At 51.3% G+C, this 20,759-nt stretch overlaps 1 protein-coding gene across 1 annotated transcript; it reads right to left on the bottom strand.

Moving 5' to 3' along the window:
* Positions 1 to 1,182: 1,182 nt before the first annotated feature.
* Positions 1,183 to 20,748, bottom strand: TRAIP (TRAF interacting protein). Its single transcript, XM_071550624.1, has 15 exons — positions 20,585 to 20,748; positions 19,134 to 19,191; positions 17,807 to 17,890; positions 13,870 to 13,909; positions 11,211 to 11,338; positions 8,515 to 8,609; positions 7,796 to 7,909; positions 6,799 to 6,886; positions 5,178 to 5,267; positions 4,881 to 4,969; positions 4,032 to 4,187; positions 3,783 to 3,831; positions 3,126 to 3,251; positions 2,542 to 2,592; positions 1,183 to 1,552 (listed from the first exon to the last, which is right to left on the bottom strand). Exons 1-15 carry the CDS (start codon positions 20,680 to 20,682, stop codon positions 1,433 to 1,435), a joined length of 1,386 nt encoding a protein of 461 aa, XP_071406725.1. The 5' UTR covers positions 20,683 to 20,748; the 3' UTR covers positions 1,183 to 1,432.
* Positions 20,749 to 20,759: the final 11 nt, after the last annotated feature.

The raw sequence follows: 20,759 nt of genomic DNA, 5'->3' as shown, positions 1-20,759 counted from the left end.
CAGCCTTCTGAACACTCTGCTCCTCCAAACTCTTCCCTGCATTCTACATCATTCTGCAGACAGCCCTAAGTGATGCAGGTGAGACACAGCATATGCTCCAAAGGCATTTGCCTTTTCACTGCCCTGGAGACGGACCTCACTTTCCTCACAGCTTGACCCCAGCACAGCCCTTCCCTGCAGAAGGGGCTTGTGTCCTGAGAGCTGACAACAAAGGTTTCTGAAGGGTCAGGCACATCCATCACTCCACATGCAGCACCTGAGCTCATCCCTCCACCCTGAGCTGCAATAGGGTAGAAAATGCTCAGAAGCCAGTTGTGTTAACAAGTGTGCACAGCAGTATATTTTATTCCCTAAAAAAATTTTTTAGCCAGTCCAGATACTAAGACTTGCAGCTTGAAGCAGTGAAATACCAGATTTGGACAGTAGAGTGCCTCACCACATCTGTTCTTGCAGCTCAGACAGCCCTGCTTCAGGGGGCAGGAGGGGCTCTCCTGTTCCACATTTCCAAGCTGAAGAACCCCAGACAGGTTCAGCCACACCAGTCTCACCCTCCCCTGGGGGAAGCCATTCTTCAGCACTTCAGGCAATTCCAAACCCTCAAATCACTAGGCAGAAGTTAGAAAATAACAAAGAACAACTACAATCTTATTAAAAAATAGACATTAATAAAACGAACTTCACATAAACACATGACAAGCACAGAGGTCACATCAGCACATCGACCTCTGTTTCTAAGTGGGGCAGGATGTCACCTCAACACCCTCCTCCCCAGTCAGCAGTTTCAATGCCAAGCCTGCAAGAATTCAGCGGACTTCATGGCCCAAACCAAGGCAGGACAGCACAGCCTCCAAGCTTGACTGTGGGTCTCCCCAACCCATATAGGCCTGCAGCCAAGGGAAGGTGTTTAATTTGAAGAGGAATATACAGACACCCCACAGCAACACAGCCTGCTCTGCACACTTTTGCATCCAGGAAACTTTCTTTGAACTATTTACACCAGGAACAGAGCTGGTCCAGGTCCCTTTTCCCTGCTCCTCCCCTGACTCACATCCCAGATACTCTTCCCACACTTCTGGCATGTGGCTGCATCCAAAAATGTCTGAGACACCAAAGCAGCAGCAACTGCAGCACTCTGTGCAGGCCAGAAAACAAAAAAAAACCCTATTGATTCTGCATGAAAAAAAGAGGAAGGATTGGTAAAAGGAGGTGGGTAACTCAGTCCAAGTGTTATCCAGAAGCTTGGTCTCCCGTTGGCTTGCTGCAGGGCCAGGATTCTCCACAGGGTACTTCATCTCAGCCACAGGGCACAATTAGTGCTTTTCAAACAGCACCCCCACACAGTGGTGGTTGCAAATCACTTCATGCCAGGCTCTGGGTGAGTGTGTTCTTCCCTGCAACCTCTTCCCAGCCTCTCCCAGGAAGCGAGGGGCTCTCACTGCAGGAAATTGTCCAGTCTGGCCTGGCTGCTGCTGGAGGAAGATGTGGAAGGAGCTGGTCTAGAGACCTTCTTCTTGCTCTTCACTGCTAATGGACGGATTTCTGCCAGGTTGGTCTGGAGGTAAAACTGTCAAGGAAACCACAGACCAGTGCTCTGGGGATACAAGTGATCCAACACCTGCTGCAGTTCAGCCTGAACCACAGACCTAGGACCCAGCCACACATCTACACCCAAGGAAAAACTCCCTGCAAGACAGGATGGGCTTTGCTACATTTTCACAGCAGCAGAGCTCAGACATGCTCCTGACACATGAGTCAAGAAACATTTCCCACTTCAGGAAAGGTTTAGATTGGATATTAGTAAAAATGTCTTTGCTGAACAGGTGGTGAAAGCAGTGAAACAGGTTGCACAGGGAAGCAGCGCAATCACTGTCCCTGGCAGTGCTCAAAAACACATAGATGTTTTAGGGACATGGTTTAGTGGTGGGCTTGGCAGAGCAGGGTTAATGGTTGGACTCTGTGATCTTAGAGCTGTTTTCCAGCCTTAATGTTTATCTGCTACCCTTCTGCATAAAAACCAGCATTTAAGTGTTTATAGCTGAGCTTCAAGACCTTCTGAGCCAGGACACTGTGCAGAGAAAGGCAGAGCAGACAGAGCCTGTAGGAGCAACCCCAAGGGAGGAGCAGCTCCACACCCACAGGGTGAGCTCAGCCCAGTCACTCCTCAACACAGAGGAGCACCACATTCTGCAGGAATGAAGGCTCTGGCTGCACAGGCTGGCAGGCACACGGCCAGGAAGAGGCTATGCTACACTGCTGCTCTAAGACCTCAAGGGCACAGGCAGTCCCTGCAAATTGTAGTGATTTCTAGCTAATGTGCTCCTCCCAACGAGCCACAAGTGCTCTCAGCAAGTTCAGCTCCTTGATGCCTTGGCTGAGCTCAGACTTGTTCGGAGTCAGAAAGAAATCAGTTAGTCCCTTGAGGTTCCCAGTCCAATTTTTGTTGACTGAGGGGCAGAGGAGTCCCCAGGATGACTGAGACCAAAGGAGGAACATACTCCTTCACAGCATCCATACTGGCACATGAGCTGCAGGAAAGGATACAGGCTGTATGAACTTTGTTCTGCCTCCCATGCCGTCATACCCTGTCCTCACCTAGGGGAGAGAAACAGATGAACCTGGAGCAGCAGCACAGAGCCTTGGCTACCTCTCCCCGTGTTGGTTATGGGCAAGGGAGAGCCTTGCAGGGAACAGAGAGAAAGGGGTTAAAGCACCTGGAGACACTCAGTACTTGTGCTAAGCTCTCAACTTTGAAAAAAGACAGACCCAAGGATATTAATAAAGTTTGGGAATCTTGAGCACTTTTTAAGACAAGCTGAGCCTTCCAAGCAAGGCTTAGGATTTTGTCACTGGGACTGAGGAACACAAGGAAACCACCCAAAGCTCCAAGGAGGTGGAGGACTAGGACACAGAGTCACTCAGTCTGCTGCCAGGAAGGGAATGAGCATCTGTCATCCCTGGAGCTCTGCAGGACTGGGAAGTAGCCAGGTTGTGCTCCAAGATTTATTTTCCACACACTGTATGTGGCAAGGTAAAAGCCTCGTTTGCTTCCTCCTGCAGGGTCACTTCAGGACAGAGGTGGCAGTGCCAGCCCTGGACACACTCACCAACTGGACAGTCATACTTACAAGGCCCATGTTCTTGTGGGAACCCAACAAGCTGCCTGAAGATGGCTTCTTGGAGAGGACAGAGTTCCTGATGAATGCTGGCAAGAGTCCTTTAAGAACATCATCCTCCAGATCATCTGCCCAGTTCTGTCCCACAAACAAGAAAAGCCCATTCAGTAGATCATGATCGTTAGAGGAGTCCACATACAGGCAGCACTAATAATGCAGACAGCTATTAAGGATAACATTTACTGCCATACCACATGTCCGGCTGAAAACCAGCAGCTTCCAGCCTCCCAGTGGGGCTCATGTGGAACAGTGCCTGGAAGGCAGCACACTGTCCCCAGCAAAGCTGGGAACAGCCACCTCAGCTGACCCCACAGCTCTTGTGGTCAGCTCCACGTGGTATTTGCCAGGCACATCTGGGGCAAGATCGTCAGCAAGAAGCACATGGGCCCCCACCCTCCCTCTCCTGTCCAACTCCAGGAGGCCTGAGGCAGCAATAGTGTTTCTAGGAGACTGTCAAGGAAAGCACTTTGAAGCACATTCTATGGTTCCGTAGATGGGCTGGTCTATGACCACAGTGGCTTCTATATGGAGAAAATGGATCCTTTATCCCAAGCTTACTAACAGCAGAATCAAAGAGGTGATACAGAAAATCAAGGTTAGTTCTTTTACCTCCACTGTTTCCTTCAGAACTTTCTTCGCCAGATTTACCACAGGAGGCCTGTAAGAAGTCCAGAGAGCAAATCAGGAGAGATTTATTGTTCAAGTGGAGCAGGCAAGGACAGACAAGGCCAAGCAAATGACGACAAGGCTTGCTGCACGCCATCAGGCAGCTGGAGAGCCATCTGATCTCACACAGCAACTTACAAAGCAGCGAGACTTTGATCTCCTTTAGAAGCAGAGAGGGGAGGAAAAACTCACGGCCTTTTATCCAGCTTCTGCCTTTTTGCAGGGCTGAAGGGAGATGTGCAGGGCTGATGTTCAGGGGTGTCCACATCAAAGGTAGCATCTAGGTTGATCTCGTCGCTGTGGGGCGGGCAGTGCAGCTTCGGGTGCCGCAGTTCCACGGGAGTGGGGCTGCAAGGCCAGGAAAAGCGTCAGCTGTTGGGCCACCACCTGCCACCTGGCAGGGGAGGGAAGGCAGAGCTACACAAGAGGACAGCAGTGGGACCAGGGCAAGAGCCCCATTCTGCTTGCATGTCAAAGGAAGGACAATACAAACCCCAGAGCTTAAAGTCAATGTCCCAAGCTACTGCTCCCCCTTGAATGTGCTGTGCTGCAACAGCAGCACCCAGTGCCCAGAGGATCACACTGCTGCTCTATGTACACAGCCCAGCTTGCTGTACTGGGGTACTGGCACAGGGTCCTCACAAGAAAAGCTGGATACAAACACGAGATGTTATTTTTCAGGCTAGGTTCCTCTGCCTAAATAAGATCTCTGGTCCCCATACACCAGGGCATGCTCACCAGGAGGCCAACCCTGAAGCAATTGGAAGAGAAGCTTTAGGGATATCCCCCTGGCAGCACACAGTAAAAAAGTTTTTCAAAACCCAGGACGTTCCTCCACCTGCTCCTGACCTAAACCCTCTGAGACACACACATTTTCCAGGTCAGCCACAAGAGAAAGGATACAGGGAAGAAAACAACCATACTACTGTGACACCTGTCAGACTATTACATCTCTGCTTCCCTAGCTAGTTAAACTGTCAGCTCTGCTTTGGACCTGTGACCTCCACCCTTGGCCTACATCTGAGGATACAGATCCCCAACCTTTCGAAGACCAGCCGACTGAGTGTCTCTCTGGTTACAGACGGGACCTTCAGAGTATCCTGCAGGATGTCTATCTTCTTCTTCAAACTCTAGAGGGAAAAGGGAAAGGAGACAGCGAGATAAGGAAAGATTTAGTAGTAGATATTTTGCCCCTTTTCCATAAATCAGCATCAAGTAGAGCTCAGAGGTGGGCTGGGAAACTTAGTCACTGAACAAAAGTCAGCATAACTCCTGGCTTTGCAGCTGCAGGTCATGACCAGCTGCCAGTTACTGCAGACTGAGGAATGATATTCTCACCAAGATCTCCTTGTCTGCACTCTTCAGATCCTTCTGTGTGCTTTTCAACTCCTCCTGTGTCTTCTCCAAGTCTATAGTCGTTTTCTGCAGCTACAGGATACAACAGCACAGTGTGGATTACACCTGGGTAAGGGAGACTGCAGACCCCTGTGATTGCAGTGGGCTCTGCACCACCTGGACTTCCCCTGTTCAAGGGCTCAATTTTCCTGTATCAGTCTGACCAATTTCTCCTGTAAGAGCACAAGCCAATCCCTACTCACTTCCACAAGCTGCCTGCAGAGGGATCTCCAGGGCTGCTTGTTCAGCATTTCCCGAACATTCATGCCTGACGGGGACAGCTTTTCCCTGCTCTAACACTTGGTGGCTGCATTCTGAATTCCTGCAGGACTTTGGACACACCAGAGCACAGGAATTACAAACCACAGGCTGGAGGATGGCTGTGCATCAGCAGTGCTGGCACATGGACAAACCTGATTCAACAGGGAAGCATGCCAGGCGCAAGGGTCGGGAAGTGGACAGATACCACATCAGAGACTTTTGTGGGTCTGGGAGGCTGTGCCAGCCCACGGACTGTGGATACAGTCAGCTCTCCATCAGCCAAGCCCTGAGCCCTGAGTGCACTGACTCGCATCCTCCTGACCCACGCCGTGATCGCAGCTTGGCTCTGACTCAGCCTGAAGCAGCCAATTCCAGCAGCATCACCTTGTGGAGCGGATTAACACTCCTGGGGAGGAGCACAGCAATCTGAAAACCTCCTTCTTCATTTGAGGGGACAACAGCCATGGCTGAGTGACAAAAATAGGCCAAATCTACCCACAGCTTCTCACTTTGTTGGCTTAGACACAGGGATGCCCCAGGGAACACCTGTGCCTTGGAGAGCAAGGCTACAAGTACACACTTTTCATGGGGCTGTGCCACCACAACAGATAAAGTGCTTCCTGACCTGAGCTAACAGAGCCCAGTCAGGCCTGGAGCAGGGGGCAACATGCCAGCAGAGGCATTGTCAGCATTCCCAAGCTCTGCACCAGTTCAGGACCAGCCCAGGCAGACTCTGTTCAGGGCCACCTGCATGTCCTCACTGCGCTTTCAGAACCAATCCTGCCTGGGCACAGCATGATGAAGGAGCCCTGTCCCAGTTCACTCGGCTGAAGGTACAGGGCTGGGGATGACTGGTTGTGCCAAGTCAGGGCTAAACCCTGATCCATTGACACTAGCTCCAAACCATTTCCCACCTTTCCTAGGGGCCCAGTTCTGCTACAGGAGGGGCTGGCAGATGAGTGCTCAGCAGTGAGGCAGGATGAAGGAGGTGCTACTTCCAGAACCCAGTGGGAGCAGTGGAGCTGTGTGCTGCTGCCTTCCAGTCCAGGCTCCCTGCCAAACTCTGGCTCTGCACATGCTGCCCTACCACTGTCCTCAGAGACAGAACTCCTGACAACAGCCCATGAGCTGCTCGCTCACCAGAGCATCACACTCTGACCCAGAAACTCCAGCCTGGCCTTCCACATGCCCATAAGAGTCAAGTAGTGCTCCATGTGGGAGGGGGTTAGTGCAGAGGCCTCGGGCCTCAGTTATGGGCAAGAATCTACAGATGTTACCCTGGCGACTCAGACTCTCCCTTTACCTTGTTATTGACAGAAAACAGCTCCTTCTTCAGCTTTTCTGTCATCTCAGCAGAGACCTTCCGAGCTTCCTTCAAGTTTTCATATTCCCTGCAAAGGGACACAGAGTCACCTTGCTGTTTGCAAGATGAGATAGAACTTCTCAGAGGCAGCCTAGGCCCTCATTTTGAAGTTCTGGAACTGCAGAGCCATCAGAGAAAACCCAGGAGACACAAAGCCCTTTAGGGAATAGAACTGAGTGCACCAACACTGTGTCACACGTTCTGTCACACCATGGGGGAGAAAAATCCTGCATGGGATATCATGCCTGATTCCACCAACAAAGTGGAAACCAGAGCCAGAGGCATTTCAGTCACCAGTGAAAAAGACAGACAGACAACAGAGCACAGCCTTCATGCTGGCAGCAAATAGGAGACTTTGCTTAAAGTAACTTTTCAGAGACTTCATACTATGGGCCATGCACATTCATTCCCAATTACACCACAGGGACACTTGCCTCATTACAGCTTTGTACCAAAGCTGCAGTTATTCAGCTGCCATCAGAATGGACTCAACAAAAGCTGTGTTTTTGCCCAGCAGGACCAGATGGATTTCCAGGTAGGGGAGGGCAGCAGTGCAGACTTGCCTTGCCAGAGGCCACAGCTGCACAGTGCAGTGCTGCAGAGGACACAACCTGGAGCTCCTCATCCGCTCACTTCCCCCCAGGCGCGAGAGGAGAGCGGAGGGAATAATCATCATCACTTCATAGGTGCACTGACAACTCTGGAGACAGTTCCCATGGTGACACACATGTCACCACAGTGACAACAGGAACAGTTCAGTGTGACAGGCTCCAAACTAGGTCCCCGGGATATGTCAGTCAAAACCCAGTGGAAGCCCAAAGAGGCGGTGAGAGCCCTGCAGAACCCATGTGCCTGCCAGTACTCAGCAGAGGGTCTCCCTGGGCTGAGGTTAGGACAGGACAGCACCAGCCAGCTGTGCCAAGCCTGCAGCACCTACTTTTTCAGTGAGACACAGTAGATGGCAAGCTGTTCCACCGCTGCCTGCCCAACTCCCATGTCTCTGATCATCTCCTCCACTTCGGGGCGCTGGCTCTGAAGCAAATGCTCAATCCTGCACAAAAGAAACCAAACAAAAACATACCCTCAGCTCATGAGTTACCAACAGAGCTGGGGAAACAACAGGAGCCCTGCATCCCCCCAAGGGGCTGGTGCAGCCTGAGCTTCTGCTGCAGGCTCTCTGGGTGTCATGAGGGAAGAGAGACAGCTGCCTCCCCCCAAGCAGGGCTTTTCGCTAGGGAAGAGCAGCACCATTTGGACTAGAGAAGAGGCAGCTGTACACACAGAGAGCACATGGAGCTGATGCCCCAGCTCTTGCTCCCTACAGCTCTGTGGCTGACTGCCTTCCTGGGCTGGCAGTCTGCCCCAGCATCCTCTGATAACAGGAATGGCACACAGTCATGTTCGGGGCATCAGGGATGAGGCCAGTACCATGCCTTGCTGCTCTTTAACAAGAGCAGCCGTCTTAGAAACATAGCAGGGGCAAGAGCAGGGACAGGCAAGGGGAGATCTCCTAATGCAGCAGTTTCCAACCTTAAGATGATCCAGCATGTGAAGGTGGATGTTGCAGAGGCCCAGCAGGACCCCTCCCTCCCTCTCCAAGAAGGGGAGAGGTGTGCAACCCAGCCTGCAAGGCCCAGGGAGCGCCCCGGATCTCACCGCTCCATGGTTCTCAGCTTGTTCCGCAGACGGTGGGCCTCCTCCTTTGAACTTCTGTTATCCTCCTGCTGCTGCTCCAGGAATTTCATCTGCTTCTGCAGAGAAGCAAGCGCACACAGACTGTTAGGAAGGCTCCAGGGATTGTTAGAGAAACATTCTGGCTTATGCGCACTGCAGGCAGCTGGGAGCATACACTGGCTCTTAATGCTATCACCATCTCAGCAGCCCAGGCTTAGGGAGAGTTGAGCTCCCTCCTGCTGCACCCCCAGCTCTGCCCACCACAAGCACAGCAGGGTCTCAGTGCTAATCACAAGGTGAGGCTGGAGCTGACACCATGTCATAGCCCCTCTCTGCTGGGAGCACTGGAAGGGCTGCACAGTGCCCTGTATGCAGTGACAATTTGTTTTTCAGACCAAAGGAGTCCACAGCAAGGAAACCTTGCTGTCACCTTCTCAGTGCACAGCTGACTGCTTTAGCCTCCCTGTTCTTCCTGCCACTGGTTGCTTAGAGCATAAACAGGAGTAAGTGGGTCTCTTCTGGGAGACCTCAGCCAAACCAGACACCCATCTGGGCACTTCTCTCACCTGCTGCAAGCCTATTGCAGCCATAGCCTTTCCAGGCTCTCCAGCAGTGACACAAAACCTTAGCTCAGCTGGAAAAGCACACGTCTGCAATGTGGCAGAGGAGGGGAGAGCTGAATTAGCACCATCCTGATGCATCTGTGCTGTCTAGGTTTGCGTGTGCTGGGGCATCTCACACGGCAGCTTCCAAAGGCTCTGGGCCTGGTTTCAGCACAGTGCTGACTCCAAGGAGAGGCCTGGCAAAAGACCATCGCTTTGTAAAGCTCCTTCCCACATAGAAGTTAAAGGATTTTATCCACTTCCTGCCACAAAAACCAAACAACTGTGAAACTGCTGGGAATTTTCAGAGGGAGAGTGTTGCAGGCTCACATTACTCTTGCTTAACCAGAGCCCATCTTTGGCTTTCACTAATCAGAACTTTCCATACTTCAGTTCCTGCAGCAGTGTTTTGTGCCTGGCTCGAAGCAGTGTCCCCAGCCTCAGCCAGCGTGAAACAGCAGCAAACTCTCACACAGAGGTTCAGCAGCAGCTGACAGTGCCAGCAGAAGACCGGAATGGCGTGCAGTCTTAACCTGCGTCACAGCGAGTTAAGCCTGTATTTTCACTGCAGAAGTTTAGTGCTTTAATCTTAAATGATGCAGTATAAGTCAGTGCTTGGCATTCTGCTGGGAAACCCTGTACACCACAGAAAAGATACCTCCAGGTCCCTAATCCTTCTGCCCTGCCCAGTTTTCATTAAAGGGAGTTAAGCACACAGAGAGGGTTTTGCAAGAGGCAAGATAAGCACAGAGCCTCCTCCCCAAGTGTCAAGGCAGGAAAGCCAAGCACAGAGATGTTGCGTTCAGCAGCAAGCACCAGCTTGCACTGTCACAAATGTTTCTGCTGGAGTATGGGACCATCAGAAGTATCCTGCCCCTGATACATCCAAGGTCCCAGGAGTAGCTCTGGCACAGCCAAGATCCAGGCTGCCTTTATACCCAAGCAGATTCAATACAATCCACTGGGTAAAAAGGAGTTGTGCTGGCTCATAGAAAGGCATTAATTCTTTACTCTGTCCTTCTAATGTCAGGTAGACCCAGACTGGTTCCTCCCAGAAGAGTCCAGCTGCAGGTGATGTACAGCAAGACAGCCCCACAAAACATTTACAAGCTCTCCCTGAGCCATTTGGCCTTGCAGATGAAGAAAGACGATAGTTTAGGATACTGGGTCAGACCCACACTCCAAGGGGCAGAGAGCTTGGCAAGTGCAGTTGACTCCTACTCCATCTTTCAGCCTGCAGCTCACAGCCCCCTCTACCTGCACCCCATTACTTGGGACAGGCATGTCACCTTCACACAGCAGAGACTGTCCTGTCCAGCCCACCCACCCAGGCAAAGCTGCTACAAGACATCCCACCAAAGCTGCTCCCGCTCTTACCCTCTTCCTCTTGCTGTTTATGCACAGTACATGACTACTCACTGAGTCACTACATGCTGAAACACAACAGGAATATTTGATCCCTGGACTTCACAACATTACTAACCTAACTGAAGCAAAGCCCTGGCAACAGAGGAGAGGCAGGAGAGTTAGCTGGATCAGATCCCACTCAACTGAAGCCTGCAACTCCCCCTCCATATTTTTCAGTTTGATTTCTCCCCTAGTCAAACTAAGAAACTAATTTTCCTTGAATCCCGCCTGGCCTAAACCCATTTCAGAAGAACATTCTACCACAGGGAGCCAGTGTTTCAGCAACAGGGTGCTGGGGCCAGTTCTCACAGTAGGCTCATGCTGCTACCTTTATGATCAGCACTGCCACTTCATTAGCAAGGCTAAGCCACATCCCCCAGGCTGGACTGGCATCTCTGCCCCACCACAGCCACCTCTGCCTGGAGCACACAGCCACCTGTACACATACCACAGGCCTCTGAATCACCTCCAGGCAAAGCACAGGCAGCACCTCGAGTCCAGCAACACCACTTGCTTTGATAAATAAAAACAAAATGAAAACCTGGTCACCAGATCCAAAATCCCACCAGCACCATTTCTTTATTGCAGGACCTACAGAGATCTTCAGCAAAACTAACGCTGACTGTGCAATGGTTAGTGCTGGAGTCCTGCTGAGGACAGGAAACGTACCTTGAGAGAGGAGCACAGCATTTCTGTCTCTCCCAGCATCTTCTGGAGTGACTCTATCGTGGCATTGCGCACATCCAGAGTGTCCCTCAGCCCATCCACAACAGCCTGGCATTCTCGCTTTTCTTTCTCTGGAAAAGAAGAGAAGAAAGACAAAGGTCATGGCCCAGTAACCCAGACCCACAGCAGGAGAAGCAAACACACTGCTTGCAGTTTCAGCTCCAGGCTGCCAGGATTTGGCCGTTCCTAGAGAGACCCATTTCTCTAAGTGCTGTCTGCACCAGGGTCTGTACTGAGCAATTGCTTCTCTCAGTGCCAGCAGGCTTCAAGATTTCTTTACTAAAGATAAAAAATTCCCTTTAATAGCTTTCCAGTGCCAGCCCTGCTAACGTTAAGATGATGCATCTTAACTCTTGTGTTTTCTCAAAGCCAGGCTTGCACAAGGAAATAATTCCTCTTGAGCTACACTGAGCTGCCATGGAGCTGGAGAGCAGAGCTCAAAGCTCACGTGGACCCTTGTGTGCCTGGAGGCCCTTCAGGTGCCATTGTGCAGCTCTATGCAGTGACCCACCATACTGTGGCACCTGCCATTACCACAGCACCTACACTGAAGGGCAAGAGACAGAGACATTGGAGACTGCAGGAGATGTGACAGCTTAAGTAGATTCCCCAAGTGCCCACTTTTTGCAGGTGATAAAACCTGAAGTCCTGCTGTCCCTCACCCTGGCAAATCAGGAACACATACTTCTGACCACCAGAGACAAGGTGGTGGAAAAAACCACCAGATTTTGATTTGTTTTGTCAAGACAAGGGAAGAGCAGCTCACGAAGCAACAACCACCATCAGGAGCTGACAGACCTACGCAGGGAACAGCCAGCATCACTGGAATGCTTGATGCAATTGGGTAATGAGGGAAAACAGCAACTTCTCCACCTAATCCTGGTGAGAGCAGGGTGAAGTCTTCAGCTCAGCAACTTCAGACTTTGCTAAAATTGCCTCTGGCTCCAGCCTGACAATAGTGCCTTTCCAAAAAACTTGTTCTCCTTGCAAGCAATCCAGCTTCAAATTGTGCCACCATATCCTGTGGAAGCATGACCTGCAGTGCAGCTTCACTGCTTGGTCAGAGGAGAAGAGCCACGTGGGACTGGGGAAGAAAAGAGGAATGCATCCCAGAAGAAGCACGCGGCTGGCTTCTCCACTGAGCTAAATAACCTTTTCTCACCAGCACAGCCTGGAGACGCTCCCCTGCATTTGCAGGGACTCCACACCCACCGAAAGAGTTAGGGCTTCCCCCTCCTCCGTTACCAGCTGCCCAGAGGCAGATGGCAGGAGTCAAAGCTCTCCATGCTGCAGGAATGAGTTTTCAGCTCATTCAGAGTGCCTCCCACAGCTCCTGCTGGGTCTGCTCGGAGCTCAGCACCTCTTGAGCCATTTGAAAGTCGATCTGAGCCTGGCAGTTCCACAGCTACTCTGCAAAGCACAGCACAGAGCACAGCACAGCTTCACGTGGAGAACTTATACACGGGAACCAGTAGAGAGCAGAGTACCCACAGCAAAGGAGGCGGGAAGGAGCTTCACTTTCCAATACGAAAAGAGAATGGGATAGGGAATGTCAAATCCAACCTCTACTCACCAGGAGCTGAGATGATTAGCAGGCCTTCGAGCAGTTTTTCTTGGATAACATCCTAGCAAGAATCCCAGCCACCTTCCCCAGAAGATTTGGCTCTCTACCAAGTCACTAAACTCAACCAAGCTGGCAGCAGAACAGGCCTCAGAATAGAGCTGAGCAGACCGTCCAATTCTGCTCTCAGGCTAAGGACCGAATCCTCAATCTACTGGCTATTCACGTCTGTCTCGTGCATGCAGGGAACACAGAGGGAAGACAACTCTCAGGGCGTGGGTGAGCCCCCAGCATTCATTAAACATTTTTTTCCCCTTCTGCTAGCATGTTTTAGGATTTCTGTCACTTAGACTGACATTTTCCTTTTGCTGCTCATGACTCATGTTCTGATGACAGGCTGCCTACAGACGATGCTTAAAACCCATCGACAAGTCTCCAGGGCTTTTGCTTTTCCTGCCTCCCTCAAACATCCTCTAAAATTAAAGATGGGAAAATGGAAGTGCGCACACACTGAACTCCGTCTGCTCTTCGCGCGACACATGTGGCACTGCAACAGCCAAACAAATCCAAAGCCTTCCACTGCTGGTTTTGGACACCACTTTCACCCTCTCATCTGCTGGAGGGAATTAGCCTTTCCCATATGAGTTTCCCAGTGAGCAAACCAAGGTTTTTGCTTTCAGGCTTGCACTGGATAGAGCTGTGCTGCAATCCTATAGCTTGTGATTAGGAAGAGGGGCAAAAAAATTGCATCTGTGTGTCTAAACTCACTGTGAGCTCCTGAGTTACAGCACAGCTGGGCTAGGCTGCAGACCTGGGCTCTGCCATACAAGCACTGCTCAGCTTTAGGTGGTCTCACCCTAGAAAAAGCTCTGCAGAAGAAGCTGTACCAGCGAAACAGTTTGCAGCCTGCACCACGCCCTCAGTTCCAGAGAGGGATGGGCTCTGCGCACAGGGGCTCCTCAGGCCTGGACAAGCCACTTGGTAAAGCCCAGGACATGTTAATCATGAGCTGCCAGTCTCCCAGAGGCAGCTGGAACTCACCTTTCATGGAGAGCTGAGCCTTCACCCTGTCCAGTTCATTCTGAAACACAACACAGAGAACATGGTTAGGAAACACCCTGTAGAGATGCTTTCACCAGATCTTAGAAGGACCAGACGGGTTTCTCAGCAGGATGTTTGCACCAGGCAGGTGCTAAGCAGGGAACACAAAAACAGCAAGCACGGAGTTACAAGTCAGGATACACAGGGAACACAAAGAGCACCTCCAACTGGCATTCTTCAGGGGGAGAGGATCGCAGTTTCATCTTAGCCTTGTCAACCTGGTGTTTCTCACACTGTCAGTCATCTTTCTTAAGCTGAATAATTTTGGAAGGCTCTCAGGGAAACACAGGAAATCAGGCAGGAACAATTTTTATAATGTTTTACCTAAACAAGGCAATAAGGCAGGGATGTTGCCAGACTAACTGGATTATTGAGAGTGCTTTAAACTGAAGTGAACTTTAATTGGATGCAGGTGGGAGACAGGAGAGCACATTCAAACACCTGAGAAGGTAACCAAGCATGCAATCAAACACGCTGACAGACACTGAAGTCACTGCAGTTCAGGATGCTGATATGAGCTAACATCTCAATCAAATGGCTGGAAACAGATCACTGAGAAACTAATCCATACCACACCGGACTGAGGGTGCACATCTCCTGGGTGCCACAACGGTCTGAAGAACATCAAATATTTCTAATGCCTTCATCAAGGATCAGAAGGAGGCAGCAAATGCCCAGTAGTTTAAATTAGTGATAATGAGGTGATATGACTTAACACTGGCGAATAGCCAAGGGAAATGTAGAGAGGTTACAAAGACAGGCTATTTTTATACATATATATATAAAAAGAACAACAGAGAGAGGGAGAAAGAGAGAAATTTATGCAGGAAAGAGTCAACAGAAGATGACTTAAAAAGCTGTGTTAGAGAACTGCAGAGGAAAGCACATAACGAGTCAGGCAGGAACTGCAATGGAATAAAACCACAATAAAATGCCAACACAGAACTGAAGCAGAGCACACAAATCTGTGCAACCCGGAACGCTACATGCAAATCTGAGCCGAGAATAGCACCACCAGTGACCACGGGTCTGATGGGACTGGAGCAAAGCTCTGCTAGTGACAATAAAGACAGGAAAAAGAATATGGCATGTAAAGCTCGGTAAGCAGAAGGGACTAAATGTAAAGCCTAGCAGAGCTGACTTGGATTTGCCCCCAGGGGCACAACTGCTGGAGGGCTGATGTGGAATTAACTCTGCTGCAGGAACTATTCTGAAGAAGCTTCCTCAGAGTCCTATTCAGGAACGATTAGTGAGCTCACAAGATGTGCTAATTATCATGATAGGAAAGAAATCCTAGGCTACTGCGGGCAGCTATGTAACATTACCTCATTCATCAACTTAATCTGAAATCCCTCATCCTCCACCACAGCTCCTAAAGGCTGGTCCAAAATTTCTCTCCTCTGAGAGTTCTCCTCTCTCTGCCAGGCTGAATTACAAGACCACATTTTCCCCAAGATCAAACAAGTATATCCTGACCACAAACAGACAACTGTCGTCCCAGGTCTCCACCCTCCCCCAGCAGGTTTATAGGCAGGATCCCTTCCCCGTCTCTTCACCAAGCTGAAGTCTCCTCGTCTCCTTTGGAAGAAGGGCTCTCTGCTCCCCAGATCACAAGGAACTCCTGACAGTCTCAATGAGGTGCTACACCACAAAACTCAATTCTTTTCCTGCTCTGGGAACAGCCATTGATCGCCAAGGACCATCTTTAAGATCAATACAGGCTAAACCCAGGCTCAGCACCCAGAAAAGGCTTGGACATTCAGCCTGTGATCTGCAGCTGCTCCAGAGATACAGGTTCCCTCTGGTGTTTCTGTTAAAGTTTATGCCTCAGGGTGGGAAGCAAAGCAGCCCCAGCACTCCTTTGACCTCAGACATTTCAGAGTAGAAGCAAGAGTGAGGAACAGCTCTGAAGACAATTATCCAAAAGTTAATTTGAATAATTCTGCAACAACAGGAAGAGATTTCAGATCATGAGGGAGCTCTTCTGACCACCCCACTGGGTACCTAAGACTGGCTCTCAGAAAAGGATCCCAAGCTTGTCTCCCCAAGATGACAAGCAGACCACAGCAACACACTCTGCTTTCCAGCACATCCTTTTCATGGCAGGAGGCCAAATGCTCATTCCAGGACATCTGTAGGCTACACAGATACAGCTCCACTTGATTACAGAGACGAATACCACTCTATGCCCAGACTCTCAGAGGGCCAGGCAGTGGTTTGTCACAGATCTTGAATGTAGGGGGCTGTTTCAAGTGAAATCACTTCTGGCTGAGGATGTCACCAATTCTTATCTCAGCCTCTGAAGAGTCTGGGCTTGGCTCACTGTGTGTTTCCTTTACTGAACTGCTGCCTGGCCAGAATCAGATACCCCACTGTAGACAGAGCTCCAGTCTAGATGGACATTAAACCTCTCACCCACAGGGAACAAGGCATCAATGTTCTTAAGGTGCTCCATGTCCTCCAGAAACAAGGCAACACACATGGTGACAAACCAGCACCAGCCCAAACCAGCACACGTGGCAGTGAACACCCCCACCAGCTAACAATGCTAATTTACACAGAAAACATTTGGTTCTTTCCCGCTGGTAACCTCAGTGCCCTCATTAAGCAGGCTGAACACTCAGGGCTAGATGTTGCTCTGACGGCCACACAACAGGATTTATAGGAGCAGGAGGAGTTACCAACAAGCTTGTTGTGCAAGAGCAGCTTCACAGACCTGCCCTTGAGCAAGGAAGAGAACAGCTCTGCATAACCTGCCTGTAAGGGAAGACTGAGAGAACCCATCCTGGATCCTGGGGTGGGGGTGAGAGAGAACAGAAAGCTTTTCTAGGGCAATTCTCTCCAGTCAACCCATTTTCAAGTCACTCATCTAATTACACTTGTGAGAACAGATCTGGATATGCACGAAAGGCAATGTTTATCTGCTCCAAGCCATTGCCATGTTCCTAGGGCACAAATCCCTGAGTGCCCAGAGATGCTCCTCCGTTTCCTCAGCACACAATCTTTGGCCTTCAGTTCCATTATTAGTGGTCCTGGAGAACAACAGTGCTACTGACATTATAGTCTGTCTGGCTTTATTTTCAAGACATAGTATATACATATAGAATTGTCATGGCAACTGCTAATTATGGTAATTGCTGCACATGCTGATTCTAAACAGAAGAGGGTACAAGCGTCCTGCTATACCAAGGTCAACCGACCACTTTTTCATGGAACAGATAACTCCAAAACAGAAGGAGCCACACCCCACAAAGGAGGAGAACATGGCACAGCCTCTGTGTTCATCCCCACTCACTCGCAGCTCTCCACACCCAAGGGTGGCACTTGGAGAACACCACCCGCCACCTCAGCACCAGCCAGGATCCCCCCAAGGACCAGCCTTAGTACTGACCACTGCTGCTGGTGTGGCTTGAGGCAGTCCCCTTCCTAATATCTCCTGTGAAATCATGACTTACTCCACTTCCTCCAACAGTCCTTTCTTTCCAGAGGGGTTAGCATGCCTCACATGCAACCAAGGCCCAGCCACCAGCAGCAATTCACTGCCATCTAGGATTTCCCTTCTCCTGCCTTCTGGAACAGTTCTGTAGCCTCATTCCCAAGGGAGAAGCTGCTCAACGTGATGCTGCTTCAGGAGGTTTCCAGGTAAGGTGAGAACCAAAAGGAAGAGCAGTTAAAGAGAAGAGGCTTCTTCAGTCACCACATGGGATTTAGTTAAGAACTCTCAATTACCACATAGATACTGACGTGCTCCAGGTCAGAAACACGAGCACAGCAAGCTCCAGCTTGGGAAGCACCTCCTGGAGAGGACAGGCAGTCCAGGCCATGCTTCCAAGAGGCTGAAGCACCACAGAAGGGAAGAACCCCCCAGACAAGTTACCTGCAAGGTCTCTGCATCCGGTGCTGCCTGCTCCTCCAGAACAACATCAAAAAACAGCTTATGGATGATGTGTCTTTTGCCAACCTAAACACAGGAGACAGAAGAGGTTGATGGGCACAAATATGGAAAAAACGGATATGGAGGACAGATGGAGGGGGAGAAGGTACCGTCTCGTGACAAGGCCATGAAAGGCAAATCAGGATCACGTGCTTGATGCCATTAGTGCCAATGCTCTGCTTTGGTGCATCAGCACAACAGCAGACCCCCCACTCATTTTTTTGGGAGTGTAACTCCAGCCAAGCTCCTGAGCCTCAGCAGAAAGATTCAGACATTTCTGAATCGAGCGCAGTCTGTTCTCTGGCAGCTCAGGCCCAAGCAGCTGACGCTGAGCTAACATGATGCCAAATCCTAAGACAGAAGTACGTGCTGCTTTCTGCAGGCAGAAGGTGCTGTAATTGAATTTGATAGCTCTCCACACCTCCCCCATGCAGTTACAGCTTTGTGTTTTAAGTATTATATACAGTCATGACACCAGCTAATTGCATGGTTACTGCCACATAAGATGTTATTTCGCGATAACTCCATGGTAACCTAGAGATGTAAGAGGCAGAGAAGAACAGAGGGAAGCAACAAGTCAGGGAAGGAACAAGGGCCAAGACCTTGAGAGGAAGAAAGAAGCACGAACACAGAGTAAGCCCAAGCTGCAGCTGGCTAAAAATTTACATCTGAGAGTGAGGAAACATCTCCTGCAGCCGCTCCGCACCAAGACCTACCGGTGGCTTGAAGGCTGGTGACACGAGGGACTTCAAAGAAGTTCAGGCCCCAATTAAGCCACTGGAAACACAAGCCTCAGCTTCCCATCTCAGCAGCAGAGCACATCCTTCCCTCCCTCCCTCCCCAGCCTTTTGCTCTTCTCAAGAGCTGCAAAGACAGGATGTGTTACAAGGCCCACATGCAGCAGAAGGGGCTCCTCACATGAGAGGAGGGGCTGGGCACTTCAGAAACACAAGTCAGGTGTCCCAATGAGCCCCTTCCAGCCCTTTTTGTCATCCTGCCAATGCTCACCCAGTCTAAATAAAAGCTGTGAAAAACTCAGAGCCCCTTTCAGAGAGAGTTGCAGTGCAGACAGTGGCAGGGCACCCTCAACCCACTCTGACCACAAGGACTGTGAAGGGGAGTTCATCCTCTCAGCTTTTAGAGAATCCCAAGTGGCAGAAAAATCCTTCTGTCTCCTAATATGAGCCTTTTCCAGGGATCACTCCAGGCCACAGCTCCTTAGTGCCATTGCAAGGCACCATGGACACAAACACAGAGGTGATGACTTTACCTGGATCCTGCACTGCGGGCACGTCCGGCTCGGTGCGGTGTCAAACCACTGGATGAGGCTGAGAAAGGAAAAGAAAACATGCAGTAAAACATTAAAATCCAGGCATGCTGCTCCCAGGGGCCAGCCCCAACTCCCCAGGAGGCAGCAGGATGTGACTCCTCATCACACACTACAGCAGAACTGCAAGCCTTCAGTCCAGCAGCGTGGCCGATGAACGCCGCACTCCACACGGGCGCTCTGCCTGTGCCTCCGAGACAATTCCAGCTGAATTTGGCATGTGAGCTTATCTTTACCAGGGCAGAGCTTTCGCAGAGCTCAGATCTCTCTGGGAGACAGGCTTTGAACAGCAGCAGCTTCGCAGGAACGAGCGGATCTGTGCACAGCACGGCACACGAGCCGCTCTATCAGCATGTGACAGCCGCGGTCCCGGCTTGGGCAGCTCCAGGGGGTGCCACTGAACACGGATTGGGGGAGTGGGCACTCCAGGGGGTGCCACTGAACACGGATTGGGGGAGTGGGCACTCCAGGGGGTGCCACTGAACATGGATCAGTGGAGTGGGCACTCCAGGGGGTGCCACTGAACATGGATCAGTGGAGTGGGCACTCCAGGGGGTGCCACTGAACACGGACTGGGAGAGTGGGCACTCCAGGGGGTGTCACTGAACATGGATCAGTGGAGTGGGCACTCCAGGGGGTGCCACTGAACATGGATCGGTGGAGTGGGCACTCCAGGGGGTGCCACTGAACACGGATCAGTGTGTGATCTGAGATGATGGATGCAAACCTGCTGGGCTCCCCAGGAGAGCCACTAATGCGTTTTGCAACCAAGCCATCACGTCTCACTGGAAAGGTTTATTTTGGGAGCAGGGTAACGGCCTGGAGCTGGCAGGTTACCTCTGGAAGCTCTGCCTCCTCAACTGGCTGCTGGAGGAGAGTGAGCCTGAGCAGCATTGCTGGGTAAGAATGACAATTACACCCGTGGTCCCACTCCGAGTTCGTCAGTCAGGAAAGCAAATGCCTTCCCTCTCCCCACGCACAAAGTTTACTTCCTCAAAAGAACCGTTTCCTTTCAACACGGTTCCAGCAGAAATATGGAATTGCCAGGGAGGCTTCACCACAGCCTAGCACGGCGCCCTGCGGACAAACACCCCGCGCAGGAGCAGCGCTGGGAATCAATCACAGAAAAGACCCCCGAGAGCACCGAGTCCAACCCATGACCCAACACCGCCGTGTCAGCCAGACCAGGGCACCGAGTGCCACGTCCTGTCTTTCGCTGAGCAGCTCCAGGGCCGGTGCCTCCCCAGGGCCGGTGCCCCCCGCCCCGCCGGGCAGCCCGTTCGCTCCCGTGTCTGCGCCGCACAGCCCGAAACCGCTCCGAGCCGGGGGCATGGCGGACATCCCACGGCTCTGCCGGCCCGCCCCGTGCCCCCCACACCCGGCCCGGCTCTCACCAGGCCCGGTGGAAGGTGTGCCCGCACGGCACGGCCGCCACGTCCCGCTCGTTGTCGAAGAAGTCGGAGCAGATGGTGCAGTGGGCGCGGATGGGCATGGCGGGAATGGGGAGAAGGGGGACACCGGGAAGGGCAGTCGGGGACGGTCCGGAGGGTGCTCGGGGGGGGTTAAAGG

Source organism: Pithys albifrons, chromosome 3 (assembly GCF_047495875.1).
Source record: "Pithys albifrons albifrons isolate INPA30051 chromosome 3, PitAlb_v1, whole genome shotgun sequence".
Taxonomy (NCBI): Eukaryota; Metazoa; Chordata; class Aves; order Passeriformes; family Thamnophilidae; genus Pithys; species Pithys albifrons.
This window is presented reverse-complemented; position numbering and strand designations above follow the sequence as displayed.